Source organism: Arachis stenosperma, chromosome 8 (assembly GCF_014773155.1).
Source record: "Arachis stenosperma cultivar V10309 chromosome 8, arast.V10309.gnm1.PFL2, whole genome shotgun sequence".
Lineage (NCBI taxonomy): Eukaryota > Viridiplantae > Streptophyta > Magnoliopsida > Fabales > Fabaceae > Arachis > Arachis stenosperma.
The window spans coordinates 14,997,500-15,017,480 of record NC_080384.1 but is presented as its reverse complement, the minus strand read 5'-3'; the positions used below and the strand labels follow the sequence as shown (position 1 = coordinate 15,017,480).

The window sequence follows — 19,981 nt, the reverse complement described above, 5'->3', positions numbered from 1 at the left end:
TAAATGCAAGAACTTTGGTAACATAGCATTTCAGCATGGAAAATATGAGCCACCCATGGTCATTCATTTCATACTTATCGTAACATTATTTTAGATGTTGTTGATGATGTGCAATTTTTTCACGTCATATGATTTTTAAATTCAGCCATATCTCTAAATCATGTGTTTTTTTACTTAGTACTAGCTATGCGATGATTTGATTACTTCCTCCTCTTTGATTTAATAGTAGTTTTTAATGTAGTTATGTTATTCATTACTTGTATAAAAATCATATTGTAATGTAACTAAAGAGACTAAATTGTATATATACAATTTTAATATTTATTTTTTTTAGTTGTTACATTTTTCTGTACATGTTCTTTTTGGTCAAATGCAGTTTCGGTCTCCAATTTGACTGTATGCATTAATTCAAAGACTTTAGTGATAATGATTCAATTAAAAATGAATGTTAAAATTATAAAAAGAGTATTAAAAAATACAAAAAATACATATTTATCTTTGATAAAATAGCTCTAACTAATTTTAGAAAATAAAAAATACTAATTATAATTGATTGAAATAATAACTAATTTAATTACTCATTATTTAATTACTCACTATTAATTTATGGCAATATTAATAAACAGAATTCTAACTTTTAAAATTCAGAATATTAGTTTTATACTTATATTTTATTAATTTAATTTTAAAAATAAATTAAAATTAATTTTATGGGAGTTTATTTTTTAATTATGTACAAAATTTTTAATTTTTTTCAATTTAAAGGTATTAAATTCTTAAGTTTTAAATTTATCTATTTTAATTTTTACCGATGCCAACTTTTTAAAATTCAACTAGTAAAAATTTTAAATTCTAATTAGTACATGAAATTTTTAAAATATAGTTTAAAGTTATAAATTTTACAATTTGATATTTTTTATTAAAATTAAATTTTTCTAACTCCTGCACTTGATTCAAGTTTGATAACATGCAGTCAATCTCTGTCGCTAATAACATTTTTTACAGTTTCTCCGGATTGTAATTTCTTAGTTCCTGCACTCAGACCTTTAGAGCAAATTCGTTTCGCTCAAGACATTCCTGTTTAGATTCTAGATGTTTTGTAAAAGAGCAGGGAACATGATTTGCCGTTTGAGCACCATGAGTTTGAATCGCCAAAGAAGCAAGCAAAATTAGTGGAATCGGATTCTATTGGTAAAAACCCGAATCGCGAAGAAGATTTTCATGGCATCATTTTGTTTTTTATATTTCTTTTAGTCAACAATGAAAGTTAATTTTAGTCCTTTTTTATTCCAATATGCATTCTTTCTTTTGTTACTTATTGTAGATAGATTCTAAATTATCAATTGGCATTTTAAAAGATGTTATACAACTGACAATTGAAGGTCGCAATGCAGCTGCAAATTACATCTGAGAAGTAAGTATTGTACCTTAATTCTTTTTATCATTTTTGAAGGAGTCAAATCATGACCTATTAATTTTTTTTGCTTAATTCTTGATCTCTATCTTGCTTAGCAGATTTGATTGAAATACACAAAGCAACTCGAGTATGGATGGGGTGTATAATTCAGTGGGGGTATAATTTAGTGGCTAAAGTTATGTGTATTTTTTGCATGTATGGAGAGCTTGATAAATTCATTATTTTTGTATCATTTTAGTAAAGTTTGATAGTTATTTTGTAATAGTTTTATTTAGATTTTTTTTACATTAAATTCATTAATCTAGGATATTTGCTTTTCAATACTAAGTATTTGTTAATTTTATATTTTTATACTATGAATAATACGTATAGGAATGTGATTAATTTTTTTAATATTATATGATATAATTTTATATTAAAGAGCATTTTTATTAAGATATTTTTTTTAATTTAACTTTTATCGTTAGCCACAGAAAAAAGTGTGGCAGAAAAGCGATCTAGTCAATTTTGTCATGGGTAAGTGTGGCATGCATCATTTTATTTTGTCATGAAAAAAAATGTGTTTAAACGTGCTAAAGTTGTAGCTAACAAAATGTCTCCACGGGTGTTAAAACCGTGGCTAATTAAAAACGCGTCGCCTTCTTTAGCCACGAATGTTCATTTGTTGTGAAAGTATAATTGCCACAATTTTTTTGGAGTTTAGCCATGGATTTTTCCGTGGCTAAACCCCTTATTTTTGGTAGTGATTAAATTATTAGACTAAAAAAATAAATTCTAATGATTCTCTAATATTTTTGTTATAATAATTTATAAAAATATTTTTTATACATTAAAATTAACTACTAAAATTAGTTACTAATGTATTTATGTATAAATATATGTGTGATTTAATTTATTTTTAATGTATATTTATATTTCAATAGAGTAAACTACTATTTCTACCCATAAAAGTTGAAAACGCGGACATATCTACTCATAGAAAATAAAAATTACCATTTGTACCCATAAAAATTGATTTCGCAAGCAAAATTACCCAAACCCTAAATAATTACATAAAATCCCCAAACTACCCCCTTCTGAGTCTCATCCTCTTCATCTTCATCTAAATCGTGAACCGGCGTTGCTGCAGCACCCTACCCTCCCCTCCTCCTCTTCTTCTTCTTCTTCGGGAGGTTTTTGCAAATTTTTACCTCTTCCATTGACCAAAAAAAAAGAAAAAAGGAAAAAAAATTACAAGTCTTCATTTTTATCCTTCTTCCCTCACTTTATTCAAATCGTAGAAAGTGGGTTAGAAATCGTAGCTATAACGGCACCAAGTTCTTCCCTTTAGATCCCCAATCGGATTTTTCAGCCAATTTAAAATTTGAAATTGAAGGAATCGAGAAATTGGAGCTAGAATACGTTGATTGATGGCTCTCGTGCAGAACCTGCGAGGCTCGAGAATCGAGTCAACTCACGAAGATTTACCGGTTTCATCGGTTCAACCGGGTTTGGCTCCGAAGCGAAAATGTTCGAATCTAATACCTCTTGTGGTGGCACTTGTGGTCATTGCGGAGATCGCGTTTTTAGGGAGGCTCGACATGGCGGAGAACGCAGCTATGGTTACTGACTTTTTCTACCAGTCACGTGCTGCGTCCGTGGTGTATGGTGCTGATGATTTAGATTTTGGTTTGCTTGTTGGTAGAACTAATAAAAAGAATTCGGAATCAGAGAGCTGCGAAGAGTGGATGGTGCTGATGATTTAGATTTTGGTTTGCTTGTTGTATCTTCATCTTCTTCTCTTGGCGTCGCTGTTCTCTTCTCCACCTAGCGTCATATTCTTCCAGCGTTGCCAAAATTGAATTAATGTTCTGTGTTATTTGCAACGAAATAGTGATCTTGAATATGAGAAATTGACAATTTTTTGTGAAGGTTCTAAGAAATTAGGGTTTTATTTTGAATCTATGCATGTTCTATTTTTCAATTTGATTTGAGTTTGTTCTTTTTTAGTGGTTGGGCTATGTTGATGTTCAAGACATGAGAGAAAAAAGTGAGTGAGTGTGAGTGAGAGAGAGTAGGAAGAGAGATGATACTACTGCAGTGATGGTTTAGATGCTGCAGATAGTGAGTGAGGGTGGATGTGCGTGAGAGAAGAGAAGGGGTAGTTTGAGAATTTTATGTAATTATTTAGGATTTGAGTACTTTTGCTTGCGAAATCAATTTTTTATGGGTATAAATGATCGTTTTTATCTTCTATGGGTAGATATATTAGCGTTTTCAATTTTTATGGGTAGAAATAATAGTTTACTCTATTTCAATATGTATTTTATACTGATAATTTACTTTGGTAGCTGATTTTGGTATACAGATAGTATAGTTGATTTATTAATAACATACACATTGTATTCCAAGTTGATGAATTACCGAGCCTTCAGTATTTGATTGCTTCATAGCCACTAGTCTAATTGAATCAAAGGAAGAAAACCAGAATACGTTGAATATTTAGATGGATCTGTCTCTGTCCCCAATTTTTTGTGGTGGGAATGAATCGTTTTTGGAAATTTGTATGTTTGGCCAACCAGCATGTATGCATAATAATAATATAATAAATCATAAATTGACATGATTACATGCATTCCCCAAAGAAAGAAAATCCATTCCAAGTAAAAACCAAGTTATTGGTCAGAGTTTACTTCGACACATAGCATACCATAATAGAACCGGTCATCACCTACCTACCATTTTTTTTAACATCACAGAATTTGAAGTTGGAACTATGTTCTTTTTTGTTTTTTCCTCTTTGTCTTCCGAATGTTGTCATCAAGTACCGTTAAATAAGTTTTATGTGTTAATTGTTGGCTCTTCAATTAAAACTTTTTATTTTTATATTTTTAAAATATTCATTAGTAAATTTTTTTCACCTACAATAATTCTTTTTTGTCACCTATAATATTCATTAGCAATTGGACAAATGCTAACGTGCTTTAGATAAAAAGAGTGTATAGATTTTTTTAAAAATAATTTGTTATTAGATGTAATAAATAGAGTAATAAATTATGAGTTTTAATTTTTATTTATTTTGTAAAAATTATATTTAGTTCATTTATTTTTTTAAATATAATAATCTGACTAGTAGATTATTTTTCTTATCTATTCATATAAAATATAACAAAGAAAGCTGAAAAAAGGAAATCAAAAACAAAAAGGAAAAAAAGTGTTTAGAAGTTTCAAGACTATAATCGTTTGCGAAGTCTGCGCCATAGCTGATTCTATACGGTAGAATAATAAATGAATTATTATGATAACATATATTTTTGTTCTTAAAGTTTATCAAACTTTTAAAAATATCTTTAAATTTTATTTTATTTCAATTTTATTCTTAAAATTTTTTATTTACATCAAATGTATTTTTAATAATTAATTTTTAAAAAAATTAGAGCTAATTCAGTAACAGCTTTATAAAAATAACCTTCATCACAAATAAATAAGACACAAAATTTTATTATTAGTTCTTAATTATCAAGTATTATTATTGAATTTTTGTATATTAGATAAAAAGAATAAATTTTGAAAAATAAATAAAATCCAGCTGATACAATTAAGTAACATAAATTTTGGATATGCAGTTTTTAAATTTTAGAAATATAATTTTTGAATGTACAAAATTGTATGATTAATTTTTTAGTTTTTATTTTTTAATAACCGAAAAAGACATTCAATATGCCAAAAAAACAAGAGCTCTTGGATTTTTGCATCTTGTGGGTCCCACCTTACCCATAAAATTAAGGGCAAATCAAGGATAGTAGGCAACAAGAGAGGTGAGGTTGTCATGACTCATGAATGGACCTAACCCCCAACCATAAACTGAAAACCATGCTAAATTAATATCAATATATATGAACCTAGCTATCAACCGTATTATTTAATTGAAATGTAACCTCACTTTTTAATTAACATCTATATGTATTCTCTTTCACCATTGATTCAAGCTTTCATCCACCCCATTTTCTCAATTGGGCCGATCATTTTCCCATGTATGTAAATTTATCAATAAAAGAAGTCAAAAGCTTGAAGAAGGGATTGCATCAGTTGCAATCATAATTCATGGCTACAAAGAACTGAATGATTCTTAAGTACGGGCAAGAAATCTTCTTACACTATAATTGTTCGTTAAGGTATTTGGAGTAGTACAAGTATATTTTTAATTTTTTTATAAATTTAATTTTAATGTATTGTCGCCCGTGCAAAATAGTTTTATATCATTTGATGTCGCGTCATAAAAAATAACTACTATTTTTAATAATGTAAGTACATTAAAATTATTCTTTTTTCACTAATAATTATGCTACAAAGACACTAGTTAAAGTTACTTATTTTGAATAATTTTCTTTTTAAAATTGTGTGCAATTTTTTTTTATAAAATAGAGGTTTTTGAAAATCAAAAGTTTAGTTTTTCAATATAAAATTATTACATTTAACACCTTAATTAATAACTAGTGTGAGTAGTGTCACTTGTACAGTTGTTTTTTTTTCTAAAAATTATTATCTGCATACAAAAAATTAACTACTATGTATTTGTATATAAATATAGATTGTTTAATTTATTTTTAAGATATATTTTATATAATTAACTGAAATTTGATACATAAATATTATTTTTTAAATATTGAATATATAAGTTTTTATTATTATTTTTTTATCAATAATTATAAAAAAATAAAGACTCAGATATAATTATATTTACATAAAATTAATAATTAAAACTGCTAAATAATTTAATAAATTTAATAAATTTTAATTATTAATTTTATATAAATAATTTTTACGCTATAAAATATTAAATTTGTAATAATTGGTCTCAACGTTGGCAACACCATCATGTGAGGATATTATGACGAGAGTATTCACCTACAAATAAATAGATTCGGCTTTGTTAATTATTATTATTTTTTAAATAAAAAAGAGAGGGAGAGGAGAGAGAAAGGGATAGTGAGAGGGCGAGATGGGAGTTAGTTTAACAAGAAGAGAGAGAAAGAAGAAAAAGGAGGCAGCATCCAAGTTTGACTCATGACTCATATCAGCTAATGATCCCATATAATAAGAGAAGGAAGGAAGGAAGGGTTGTTGGGCAACACCATCGAACTACCCACTCAACTGAATCAAGCATTGCATTTGCACAATAATCCCCAATTTGGAGTCGCCCATAATTGAATTGAATTGAATTGAATTGAATAGAGAGAGAAAGGAGGTGGTAGCTACGAACTACTCCTACTGCTACTTACTTAGAGAGAGAAAGAAGGTGTGGGTTTGGGTGGCTGGCAGGGGCAGGTTCCACGTGCTACCTTCATTCAAGAGACCCACCAAAGTCTCAACCCAATACCAAACCTAACTCCCTTAAACCACCTTCTTCTTCTTCTTCTTCTTCTTCTTTTTCTTCTTCTTCTTCTTTCTATTTCTATTTCTCTTTCTCTTCTGCATGATCATCTCTTCTCTTCCCTTAATCACTTCTCACCCTCCCAAATGCTTCCCTAACTCCCACCAATTTTCGTTATTACCAAACTCCACAACGCAAAAATTCCTCATTTCTTAACCCACACACTCCCATCACTGAGGTCTGTCCTCTCTCTCATCCATTTCTTCATTTTCTTTTAGTCTGTTAAGAGTTTCATTACTTGATTTCTTTCTGTGTGATGATTTTTTTTTCTCTCCTCCCACTCAAAGCTCGACCCTTGAGCTGAATTCTGATTTCTTTATGAAGAAAAGGAACAAGCTTTTAAGTTTTATGCCCCTATTTTATGCAGTTTGTTAAGCCGATAAAGTAATTGGCTATTTTCCTTAGGTGGTTGGTTCACACTTTGTTTTTTGTGGTATTTCAAATTGCATGTTCTTGGTGGGTTAATTGATTAGAAAAAGGTGGGTCTGTTATCGTTGGATGATTGCTTCCTTTTATTCTCTTTTTATTGCAATTGAGAGCTTTGTTTGGCTGCTTATATCTTGCAGAGAAAGTTGCTGTATAATGAACGGTTTTGTAATAGAATTTTTTCACGTTTGGAATTATTTACTAAATGAGTTCACCACATCATTCACAGTACTAATGCTTGCAAAATTGAAGTGTCTAACTGAGTCCAAATATGGTTGACCAAACAGAACCTTTCAAATTTCCAACCCAATTTCGTTAACTTGGTCTAAACTTAGCATGGTCTTTCTATTGCTAGTCATATGCTTTATATTGAGTTTCTCAGACTTTATTCGCTATGCACTTTACACTGTGTCATCCAATTAGATGCTTGCATTTGTATAACTTTTTGAGATAATGGATGCATGTGGTAATTGAGATGAGATATATGTGTAATACCTTTTTAGTTTTTACACTCAGGTCATTATAAGTAAATCCAGTTTCTTATATAGAATAAGTTACATAAGGACTTGTAAAAAAATTTACCTGTATTCTATTTGTGATCAAACACTATCAATTGATAAAAAAAAGTGTAATTTATAAATGAGTTCAAATTTTCAAATTTCTTCAGCTTCTGGTAATCTAGTTTCTACTGTGCAGCACATAGGACTTAAATAGAAGGAGAACGAGAATGGCTGGTGTTGGGCGTGGAAATGGATACACAAATGGTGTGGTACCTAACAGGCACCCTGCTACAATATCTGAAGTAGATGAATACTGCAATGCACTTGGGGGAACAAGGCCAATTCATAGTATATTAATTGCAAACAATGGAATGGCCGCAGTCAAGTTTATACGCAGTGTGAGGAGCTGGGCTTATGAGACGTTTGGTACGGAGAAGGCTATCTTGTTGGTTGCCATGGCTACTCCAGAGGACATGAGAATCAATGCAGAACATATCAGAATAGCCGATCAATTTGTCGAAGTACCTGGTGGGACCAATAACAATAACTATGCCAATGTGCAGCTTATTGTAGAGGTGTGTGAAGTTTATTTCACAAGATTTTGTTCTTCAAAAGTAATTACTGAAGCAGATTTTGCTATGGAAAGTTGAAGGTTTCAAATGTTGTCAAGAAGAAACTATGATTTTGAATCTCCCCACATGAATCTAGACATGAAATTGTACATTGGGTATGTTTGGTTCAAGCTGAAATGGGATGAAAATTTTCATTACATTTCATCCATGAAAGCTTTCATCTCACTTTTACTCTCTAACAAAACATACCCTTAATGAAAATATTTGTTGCATACTTTATTTATTTCTGTTGTGTACTTGTCTACAGTCACTGCAACTTGTTCTTGATTTTTTTCAGTGACTCTGTGCAGTAATGATATTTTTAGCTTATGTGATATAATTCTAATGTCTGCTGACTGGTATGCGATATATATTTCAGATGGCTGAGATAACTCGGGTTGATGCTGTGTGGCCAGGTTGGGGTCATGCATCAGAAAATCCTGAGCTTCCAGATGCGTTAAAAGCAAAAGGAATTGTATTTCTTGGACCTCCAGCTGTATCTATGGCAGCACTGGGAGACAAAATTGGTTCATCATTGATTGCTCAAGCAGCAGAAGTGCCAACCCTTCCATGGAGTGGTTCTCATGTAAATTTCATTCCCCAGTGATCGTGCCTTTATTCTGTCCCGAGTGCTCAATTTATGAGTTTAAATTTTCTTCTTATAGGTGAAAATTCCTCCCGATAGTTGCTTGGTTACTATTCCTGATGAAATTTACCGGGAAGCATGTGTTTATACAACAGAAGAAGCAATTGCCAGTTGTCAAGTTGTCGGTTACCCTGCAATGATCAAAGCATCTTGGGGTGGTGGTGGTAAAGGCATAAGAAAGGTTTGCTTCTTGTGTGATCAGTAGAGGCATTTTGGAAATCATATAAGATTTTTACAGTTATTCAGTTAATCTTGCAAGCTGATTTTTGTTCTGGGAGTATATGAAATATTTGCTTAAAGAAAATTGGATAAATACCCTTTTGAGGAACTTTGTCGTAACCTTACTTTTGTGTTCTTTTTCTGGCAAAGTTTAGAAAGTAATCATCACAAGGATATTTCAGGTTCATAATGATGATGAGGTAAGGGCATTGTTCAAGCAAGTCCAAGGTGAAGTTCCGGGCTCACCTATATTTATAATGAAGGTTGCCTCCCAGGTTAGACAAGCCGCTGAACTATAATTTGTTTGATCATGATTTTTGGATTCTTGATCATATTCTGATGGTATAATTTCTTTTTTCCAAATAGAGCCGACATCTAGAAGTCCAGTTACTTTGTGATCAGTATGGAAATGTTGCAGCTTTGCATAGCCGTGATTGCAGTGTTCAAAGGAGGCACCAAAAGGTTTGGAAGTTTCATGTTTTCACATAAAATTGCTGGGTGAAATGAATCTAACAAATGACCTAATCACATTTCTGTAACAGATTATTGAAGAGGGTCCCATTACTGTAGCTCCTCCACAAACGGTGAAACAACTAGAACAGGCAGCTAGAAGGTTGGCTAAATCTGTAAATTATGTTGGGGCTGCTACTGTTGAGTATCTTTTCAGTATGGAAACTGGCGAGTACTACTTTTTGGAATTGAACCCTCGACTACAGGTCTTGTACTTAAACCTTCATTTTGGTCCGCGCTCTTATGACTTGATTAATACTCCTTTTGACTTTTGATTATGACGACATATTGTACCTTTATGATTATGCTTGAAACTTTGCACTAACAGCCATTTGAGCTTAGCTATTTACTCTTTGAAAATGCTTCTGTATGTTTTTATAGTTTATGAATGTATGCAATACTTGAAGTCATTTCTTCCTAATTTTCTTATCCTTTATATGTTCATTTTAGTTTTCCCTTATATATTTAATATTGACTGATTGTTTTGCATTTGATATGCATATAGGTTGAGCACCCTGTTACTGAGTGGATAGCGGAGATAAATCTGCCAGCAGCACAAGTTGCAATTGGGATGGGTATCCCTCTTTGGCAACTCCCTGGTACAACTTCAGATAACTTACTATTTCTTTCATTTTCTTCTTGATTGCCCAATTGCTTGAGGGTTGATTTCTGTTTTCTTCTATGCGTCTCATTTTACAGAAATAAGACGTTTCTATGGGGTGGAACATGGTGGGGGGAATGATGCTTGGAGGAAAACATCAGCTTTGGCTACCCCTTTTGATTTTGACAAAGCACAATCCACAAAGCCAAAAGGTCACTGTGTGGCTGTGCGAGTGACAAGTGAGGACCCTGATGATGGTTTCAAGCCTACAAGTGGGAAAGTGCAGGTTAACTACTACATCCAGTGGCAATCTTATCCCTTGCTTTGTGAATTTGATATTGTGTACTGAGTTAAAATATTTGTGCAGGAGCTTAGCTTTAAAAGCAAGCCAAATGTGTGGGCATACTTCTCTGTTAAGGTAAATCTTCTACTTCTTCAGATTCAGCTGTTCATTTGATGTTGAGGTACTGACTGAATTTTGTTGAATTATATGCTTGCAGTCTGGAGGAGGAATACACGAGTTTTCAGATTCTCAGTTTGGTAAGTAATATCTGTTAGTTAAATAATAATAGTAAAGAATAATCTTGACCTTCATTTGTCCAAGATACCAATTATGAACTTGAGTTTGTAAATTGATACATGGTGAATGGTGAATTTCTAACTTCAGTGTATCAATTTTCTATAAGATGCTTTCTTTCATTTTTGTTCATGTATTTACTATCACCTTGTCTTTTAATTTCTAATGTCTTGTTCTTCACCTCAGGGCATGTTTTTGCTTTTGGAGAATCTAGGGCTTTAGCTATAGCAAATATGGTTCTAGGGCTGAAGGAGATTCAAATTCGTGGAGAGATTCGTACCAATGTTGATTATACCATTGATCTTCTGAATGTAAGTTACTCTCTCATGATGACAATGTATAAGAACTAAGAAAATTTTGAGCACACACAAGTGACACTGGTACATGGTTTCACAGGCTTCAGACTACAGAGACAACAAAATTCACACGGGATGGCTGGACAGTAGAATTGCGATGAGGGTTAGAGCAGAGAGGCCTCCCTGGTATCTTTCTGTTGTTGGAGGGGCCCTCTATGTAAGAAAGTTTTCTTTTCACTTATATATTTCAGTGAGTTCTTGTTAGTTACATATAGTGAAATTTATGATGTGATTTTTCCAATTAATGCAGAAAGCTTCTGCAAGCAGTGCAGCTCTGGTATCAGACTATGTTGGCTATCTGGAAAAGGGACAAATCCCTCCCAAGGTATTGTTTCTAAATGGGAGAAATGAATAGTTCATAGCTCTAGCTCCTTTCTTAGTAATATCAATACTAATTTGAGTTTATAACTACGCCAGCATATATCTCTTGTGCATTCTCAAGTGTCCTTGAACATTGAAGGAAGCAAATACACGGTATGTATTGTTATAGTTGTCCATTTGATGGACATCCTCTGTAGTTTCCTTTTATTCTACCAGAGATCGTGGTCAATTTTGTAATTCCCAAATTGTAAACAATTACTAGATTGACATGGTACGAGGAGGGTCTGGAAGTTATAGATTGAGAATGAATCAATCCGAAGTAGAAGCTGAGATACATACTTTACGTGATGGAGGTTTGCTGATGCAGGCAAGTATTGTTCTCTGAACTGAAGTGTATCTTTTTATTCATTCTGCACATCATAAACTTCAATTTGCATGATGCATCTATAGTTTCTGTATATCTTGGGGTTGCATGTTGTACAAAACTTTATCATCAATTTAGTCAATGTCAGTGTTTAATGCTTGACATCACTATAAGTAATTGGTCCTTTCTATATATATTGGATGTTGAAGCTATTAACTGGTAGTTCCTACTTATATACAGTTGGATGGAAACAGTCATGTTATATATGCAGAGGAAGAAGCTGCTGGAACGCGCCTTCTAATTGATGGAAGGACTTGCTTGCTTCAGGTATATGACTTGTTTTGGCTGTCGAAGTTCTATCCTTTTCCCCCCTACTGTGAGGCGCGTCTCAAAAACATTTATTTTGGCAGAATGATCATGATCCATCGAAGTTAGTTGCAGAGACACCATGCAAGCTTATGAGGTATTTGGTTGTAGATGACAGCCATATTGATGCTGACGCACCTTATGCTGAAGTTGAAGTCATGAAGATGTGCATGCCACTTCTTTCACCTGCTTCTGGGGTTATTCATTTCAAAATGTCTGAAGGTCAACCGATGCAGGTACATGGTGCACCACATTGAACGTTTAATTGCAAAAATTGAAAGACGGGTTTAAAAAAACACTATCTTTTGTAGGCTGGTGAACTAATAGCAAGGCTTGATCTAGATGATCCTTCAGCAGTAAGAAAGGCAGAACCCTTCAATGGAAAATTCCCAGTCCTGGGCCCACCCACTGCAACTTTTGATAAAGTTCATCAGAAATGTGCTGCAAGCTTAAGTGCTGCACAGATGATTCTTGCTGGTTATGAGCACAATATTGATGAGGTGGGTAAATTTTTACAGTGAGTTGTTTAATATTGAAATTTGACTCTTTTCACAGGTTGTCATAATCTCTTCGCCATCGATAGGAAATTTTTTACCCTTATTATTCTTAGACTTGTATATGCATGTCTAGTTAATGAATCTGACTTCTATCTCAGGTTGTGCAAAGTTTGCTCAATTGCCTTGATAGTCCTGAATTACCTTTCCTTCAATGGCAAGAGTGCTTTGCAGTTCTAGCAAACCGTCTTCCCAAAGATCTGAAAAATGAGGTAAAGTGAAACCCTGGTGGCTTTTCCTTCTGATATTTACTTCTAGACAGTGACCTGAGCTGGCCTTGCCTTTGTGGTTTGTCAGTTGGAATCGAAATATAAGGAGTACGAGAGGATTTCAAGCTTCCAAGTTGTTGATTTCCCTGCCAAACTTTTGAAGGGAATTCTTGAAGTGAGTTCCTGTCATCAAATTCCTCATTTTGATAAACTTCCTTTGGATGTGAATTCATGATGTGTATTTTAAACTGCAGGCTCATTTGTCCTCATGTCCCAACAAAGAAAAAGGGGCTCAAGAAAGGCTGATTGAACCTCTGTTGAGTCTTGTGAAGTCCTATGAGGGTGGAAGAGAGAGCCATGCTCGTAAAATTGTCCAATCCCTTTTTGAAGAGTATCTTTTTGTTGAAGAACTATTTAGTGATAATATACAGGTTAGTATGATGATTTCAATCGTTATGCAGGTATTGTATTTGTAAAACAATCTGTTAATTTTGTGCCTTATCCTAGCAAGGGCTAGAGTGAGGCTTCTTTTTCTGTGTGATATTAGAACTTAAAAACATATGTCATTTGTTGTTTCTCCACCCTATTACTTCTAATTTTTACACTCACAATTGATCATTTTAATTTTTTCTGTTATCTATATCAAATGTTTACTTATCTTGTGGTGTTGTGGATAAACTCCCCTTTGGTAACTTCATTTTCCCTGCTTGTTCCTACAAGAGGCTTATAATACAAAAAACTAAATTAGAACAAACCAAGCAGCTCTTCTAAAATTAAAGATGTCTTATCTATCATTTAATTTTTTAGAATATTAATAACCTTTACCCTTTTACCTGATGTCTAGGCTGATGTAATTGAACGTCTCCGTCTTCAATATAAGAAAGATCTGTTGAAGATTGTGGATATAGTCCTCTCACATCAGGTATAAACTTTTACTCAGCTTGAGAGTTTTGCTTCCTTCAAGTCATGTTACATTATTATGTAACTATATTACTAACTACATTCATTGGTTTCAGGGTATCAAGAGCAAAAATAAGCTGATACTACGACTAATGGATAAACTGGTTTACCCAAATCCTGCTGCCTACAGGGATCAATTAATCCGCTTCTCTCAACTCAACCATACTAACTATTCTCAGGTTGGACATTACCCTTGGATATTCTGCTCAAGCTGAAAAACAAAGTTCTATGTTCTTCATCTTGTTTCATTTTCAGATGTCATTGTTTCTTCTCCAGGGAAGATTTGTGAATATAAATTATCGGCTTACTGCCCCGTATTGAGGAATCAGGATGATACTTTTATCTTCTTTGGATCTTTTTTAGCAGATTCCTTATGTGTAATTATCTTGATGCAGTTGGCCCTAAAGGCAAGTCAATTGCTGGAACAAACTAAATTGAGTGAACTTCGATCCAACATTGCTAGAAGTCTTTCTGAGTTAGAGATGTTCACTGAGGATGGTGAAAATATTGATACTCCCAAGAGGAAAAGCGCTATTAATGACCGAATGGAGGACCTTGTTAGTGCTCCTTTGGCAGTTGAAGATGCTTTGGTGGGTTTATTTGATCACAGTGATCACACCCTTCAAAGAAGGGTTGTGGAAACTTATATACGCAGACTCTACCAGGTATTTCAGCTTTTCTATCGCTATTTGATCCTTTCATTGTTTTCTTGCTTGTTAATCTTTTGTTCTAGGTGAGGGTAGAAGGAGGTTATCATATGCTTTTCTAATTTTTAATATCTGCTGTCAGCCGTATCTTGTCAAAGGGAGTGTCAGAATGCAGTGGCACAGATCTGGTCTTATTGCTTCATGGGAGTTCTTAGAAGAGTACATTGAAAGGAAGAGTGGGGTTGAAGACCAAATGTCAGATAAAACGCTGGTGGAGAAACACACTGAGAAAAAATGGGGCGTAATGGTTGTAATTAAATCTCTTCACTTTTTGCCTGCAATTATCACTGCTGCGTTAAAGGAAGCAACCAACAATCTTCATGAAGCAGTTTCAAGTGCTGCTGGTGAACCAGTTAAGCATGGTAATATGATGCATGTTGCATTAGTGGGCATCAACAACCAGATGAGTTTACTGCAAGACAGGTACTGTTACAGTAACTCCTTATATATGTTGAATTGTTGATGCAGCAATTAGGCACTATTAATCTCTCTCTCTCTCCTTTATATAGATCAACTATTAGTATCCTTTTCGTTAAAGTTCCTATTAGGACCTACAATATCTTCTTGACAAGTTACTTTTTTGTGCTTTGTAGTGGTGACGAGGATCAGGCTCAAGAAAGAATCAATAAGTTGGCGAAAATACTAAAAGAAGAGGAAGTAGGCTCCACTATACGAGGTACTGGTGTTGGAGTAATTAGCTGTATCATACAGAGGGATGAAGGGCGTACCCCGATGAGGCACTCCTTTCACTGGTCAGCAGAAAAGCTCTATTATCAGGAGGAACCTCTGTTGCGTCATTTGGAACCACCGCTATCCATTTATCTTGAATTGGTTAGTTATTTCATGGCTAAAGTCCCTTATCTACCCTAGAAGGTAGAAAAGAAACAATTTCCACTTCTATGCTTGATCATTAACTCAACATTTTTGTTCCTTTAGGACAAACTTAAAGGCTATGAGAACATACGGTATACTCCTTCTCGAGATCGTCAATGGCATCTGTACACTGTTATGGACCAAAAGCCTCAACCTGTTCAAAGAATGTTTCTTCGAACACTTTTAAGACAGCCAACCACAAATGAAGGATTCTCTTCGTATCAAAGGACGGATGCAGAAACACCTAGTACCGAATTGGCTATGTCCTTCACTTCAAGGAGCATTTTTAGGTCCTTGATGGCTGCAATGGAGGAGTTGGAACTTAATTCACACAATGCCACTATCAGACCTGAACACGCTCATATGTACCTCTATATTATACGCGAGCAGGAAATAAATGATCTTGTGCCTTATCCCAAGTAATTATGGCTGCATACTTGTCTGTTCAGATTCTTAACATACGATAAATAAGTTTTTGTCTGTCTTACACTTGGATGTTAATTCCAGGAGAGTTGACATAGATGCGGGCCAAGAAGAAACAACAGTTGAGGCAACCTTGGAAGAACTAGCACATGAAATCCATTCATCGGTTGGTGTAAGAATGCATAGATTAGGAGTTGTAGTTTGGGAAGTCAAGCTCTGGATGGCAGCCTGTGCACAGGCAAATGGCGCATGGAGGATTGTTGTAAACAATGTGACAGGTCATACATGCACTGTACATGTAAGTCCTAGTTTAAAAGGAAAGCTTTCCTGCATAGCACAAAATTTCCCTGTGACAAGAAAACTAAGTATCGGCTTCCGTATTAACATCATTAATCGAAACTTCTTGGGTAAACCTTGTACCTACAAACCAGAAGACGGTTCTGTTAATAATGAAAAAGGAGTATCCTCCATATATTTGATAAGAGATACACTAGTCAGCTTATAATTGTTAATTTCATAGTCCATATCCTTTTATTAGTTTTTAGAATAATGAAGCATGTGATAGATAGAATTCATGTACCAGCAGTTCATCATTGAGTCTGGGAATCTGCAGCAAGAACATATTTTATAGATAAAGCTCTTTGGGTAGGGAAAATAGTTAGAACTCAGAAGCATGACCCTCTTTAATGTTGTACTCGTTTTTTCTTTTATTTATTTATTTAATGTCTTAAATATTCTTAGTATCAATATGGAAGTGACCAACCATTAGTGAATTAAATATGTGACCTCAATTTCACTCTTCTGCTTGGACTGGTTACCAATAAATTCTCTTTCTTGGCTATTTCTGCATTGAAGGGATAGTAAATGAAGATTATTAGTATATTGACTTGATTGCCAATTTACTTATTTGCAGATATACCGAGAAATGGAAGATACCAATACCCATAGAGTGGTATACAGTTCAATCACTGTAAAGGGTCCACTGCATGGTGTACCTGTGAATGAAACTTATCAACCTTTGGGAGTTATTGATCGAAAACGTCTATCAGCAAGAAAGAACAGTACCACTTTTTGCTATGATTTCCCCCTGGTAAGTGCTATTTAATGGATAACAGTTGAAATATGGGACTGCTCCTTTTAATGACTAGATCAAGAAGCAAATCAAATTATATTTGCTGAGGATAAATGCTTCGTGCAGGCATTTGAAACAGCCTTGGAACAGTCGTGGGCAATCCAACAGCCAGGATTTCGAAGACCAAAGGATAAAAATCTGTTAAAGGTAACAGAGCTTAGATTTGCTGACAAAGAGGGTAGTTGGGGTACTCCTCTTGTTCCTGTGGAGCATTCTGCTGGACTCAATGATGTTGGCATGGTAGCTTGGTTTATGGACATGTGTACCCCCGAATTCCCATCCGGAAGGACAATATTGGTTGTAGCAAATGATGTGACATTCAAGGCTGGTTCTTTTGGCCCTAGAGAGGATGCATTCTTCCGTGCAGTTACTGATCTTGCATGTGCAAAAAAACTGCCTTTAATTTATTTAGCAGCAAATTCTGGTGCCCGTTTAGGTGTTGCCGAGGAAGTCAAAGCCTGTTTTAAAGTTGGTTGGTCTGAGGAGTCCAACCCTGAGCATGGTTTTCAGTATGTATATTTAACACCTGATGATTTTGCTCGGATTGGATCATCTGTGATTGCACACGAGCTAAAGCTTGAAAGCGGTGAAACCAGATGGATAATAGATACCATTGTTGGGAAAGAGGATGGCCTGGGGGTTGAAAACTTGAGTGGTAGTGGAGCCATTGCTGGTTCCTACTCAAGGGCATACAAGGAAACTTTCACATTAACATATGTGACTGGTAGGACTGTTGGAATAGGGGCTTATCTTGCTAGGCTTGGAATGAGATGCATACAGAGGCTTGATCAGCCTATAATTCTTACTGGTTTCTCAGCACTAAACAAACTTCTTGGTCGGGAGGTATACAGCTCTCACATGCAACTTGGTGGACCTAAAATCATGGCTACTAATGGAGTTGTACATCTTACAGTTTCAGATGACCTTGAAGGTGTTTCTGCTATTTTGAAGTGGCTTAGCTACATTCCTTCTCATGTAGGTGGCTCACTTCCCATCGTAAAGCCCCTTGACCCTCCTGAAAGACCAGTGGAGTACTTACCAGAAAATTCTTGTGATCCTCGTGCTGCTATTTCTGGAACTTTGGATGGTAATGGAAGATGGCTCGGTGGAATTTTCGACAAGGACAGCTTCGTGGAGACACTAGAAGGATGGGCAAGGACAGTCGTTACAGGAAGGGCAAAGCTTGGAGGAATCCCTGTGGGGATTGTTGCTGTAGAAACACAGACAGTGATGCAAATAATACCTGCTGATCCGGGCCAGCTTGATTCCCATGAGAGAGTTGTTCCTCAGGCTGGCCAAGTGTGGTTCCCTGATTCTGCTACTAAAACAGCCCAAGCAATAATGGATTTCAACAGAGAAGAGCTCCCACTTTTCATTCTAGCAAACTGGAGAGGCTTCTCTGGTGGTCAGAGGGACCTTTTCGAAGGAATTCTCCAGGCTGGTTCGACAATTGTGGAGAACCTTAGAACATACAAGCAGCCCATTTTTGTATACATCCCAATGATGGGTGAACTCCGTGGTGGAGCATGGGTTGTCGTTGACAGTCGGATCAATTCCGACCACATTGAAATGTATGCCGACAGAACAGCTAAAGGAAATGTCCTTGAACCAGAAGGGATGATTGAGATTAAGTTTAGAACAAGGGAATTGTTGGAGTGCATGGGTAGACTTGATCAGAAGTTGATAACTCTGAAGGCAAAACTTCAGGAGGCTAAGGACAAGAGGGACACCGAGTCCTTTGAATCTCTACAGCAGCAGATTAAATCTCGCGAAAAACAGCTTTTGCCTCTGTATACCCAGATAGCTACCAAATTTGCTGAACTTCATGATACTTCCTTAAGAATGGCTGCTAAGGGGGTAATAAGACAAGTTCTGGACTGGGGTAACTCGCGCGCCGTCTTCTACCGGAGACTGTACAGGAGAATTGGTGAGCAGTCACTTATCAACAATGTGAGAGAAGCTGCTGGTGACCATTTGTCACATGTTTCCGCCATGGACTTGGTCAAAAACTGGTATTTGAGTTCCAACATTGCCAAAGGTAGAAAAGATGCTTGGCTGGACGATGAAGCCTTCTTCAGTTGGAAGGAAAATCCATCGAATTATGAGGATAAACTGAAGGAATTGCGTGCACAGAAAGTGTTGCTTCAATTGACAAACATTGGTGACTCGGTTCTAGATTTGCAAGCTCTGCCTCAAGGACTTGCTGCTCTTTTAAGCAAGGTAAAACACTTCAAAAGAATTCTTGTTTCCTTAACTGTTAATTATCACCATCATTCATTTAATTATTATTATTTTTATTTAAGAGTTGAAACGTTTATATGACATGTAATTATAAAATGTGATGCAGTTGGAGCCATCGAGTCGGGTGAAGTTGGCGGAAGAACTTCGAAAAGTACTTGGTTAGAACTTAGAAGTTAGAAGGCAAGCATACCTGTAATCGTAGTTTCACTGTTTAGTGTTTACTACGTTGATAGTCGCATACATGTATCCATTTTATTAGTGCAATCCGTTGGCTATGTTGTATCATCCCTTGCTTCAAAGTGTATATGAGAGATGTTGATAGCTTTGTAATTTTAGTCTGGGAATGGATCACAACCAGCACCACCAGATTCCTTCTATTTATTTGCTGGTTAATTCATCCATGTCATGTATCTCAATAAATTTGTAATAATTTGTAACATTTATTATTATCAACATCATTATTTATTATTATTCTTGAATAAGAAAAGTTTTGGTCAATTTATATTAGCATGTCACGTTACCAATCTGCTGCTTTTTTAATCCACTAATGTGAGT

General features: G+C 34.8%; 1 protein-coding gene across 1 annotated transcript; it reads left to right on the top strand.

Annotated features, from left to right (window-relative positions):
* The first annotated feature begins 6,465 nt into the window (after positions 1–6,465).
* LOC130945041 (acetyl-CoA carboxylase 1-like) lies at positions 6,466–19,924 on the top strand. Its single transcript, XM_057873693.1, has 32 exons — positions 6,466–7,008; positions 7,953–8,331; positions 8,747–8,953; positions 9,033–9,194; positions 9,415–9,507; positions 9,599–9,694; positions 9,775–9,948; positions 10,248–10,341; positions 10,442–10,629; positions 10,711–10,761; positions 10,844–10,883; positions 11,107–11,231; positions 11,317–11,433; positions 11,527–11,601; positions 11,694–11,750; positions 11,860–11,964; positions 12,202–12,288; positions 12,372–12,563; positions 12,639–12,827; positions 12,983–13,093; positions 13,179–13,265; positions 13,345–13,521; positions 13,935–14,012; positions 14,107–14,229; positions 14,446–14,715; positions 14,840–15,180; positions 15,351–15,588; positions 15,694–16,049; positions 16,138–16,351; positions 16,967–17,143; positions 17,252–19,405; positions 19,533–19,924. Exons 2-32 carry the CDS (start codon positions 7,984–7,986, stop codon positions 19,587–19,589), a joined length of 6,783 nt encoding a protein of 2,260 aa, XP_057729676.1. The 5' UTR covers positions 6,466–7,008; positions 7,953–7,983; the 3' UTR covers positions 19,590–19,924.
* The last annotated feature ends 57 nt before the right edge of the window (positions 19,925–19,981 follow it).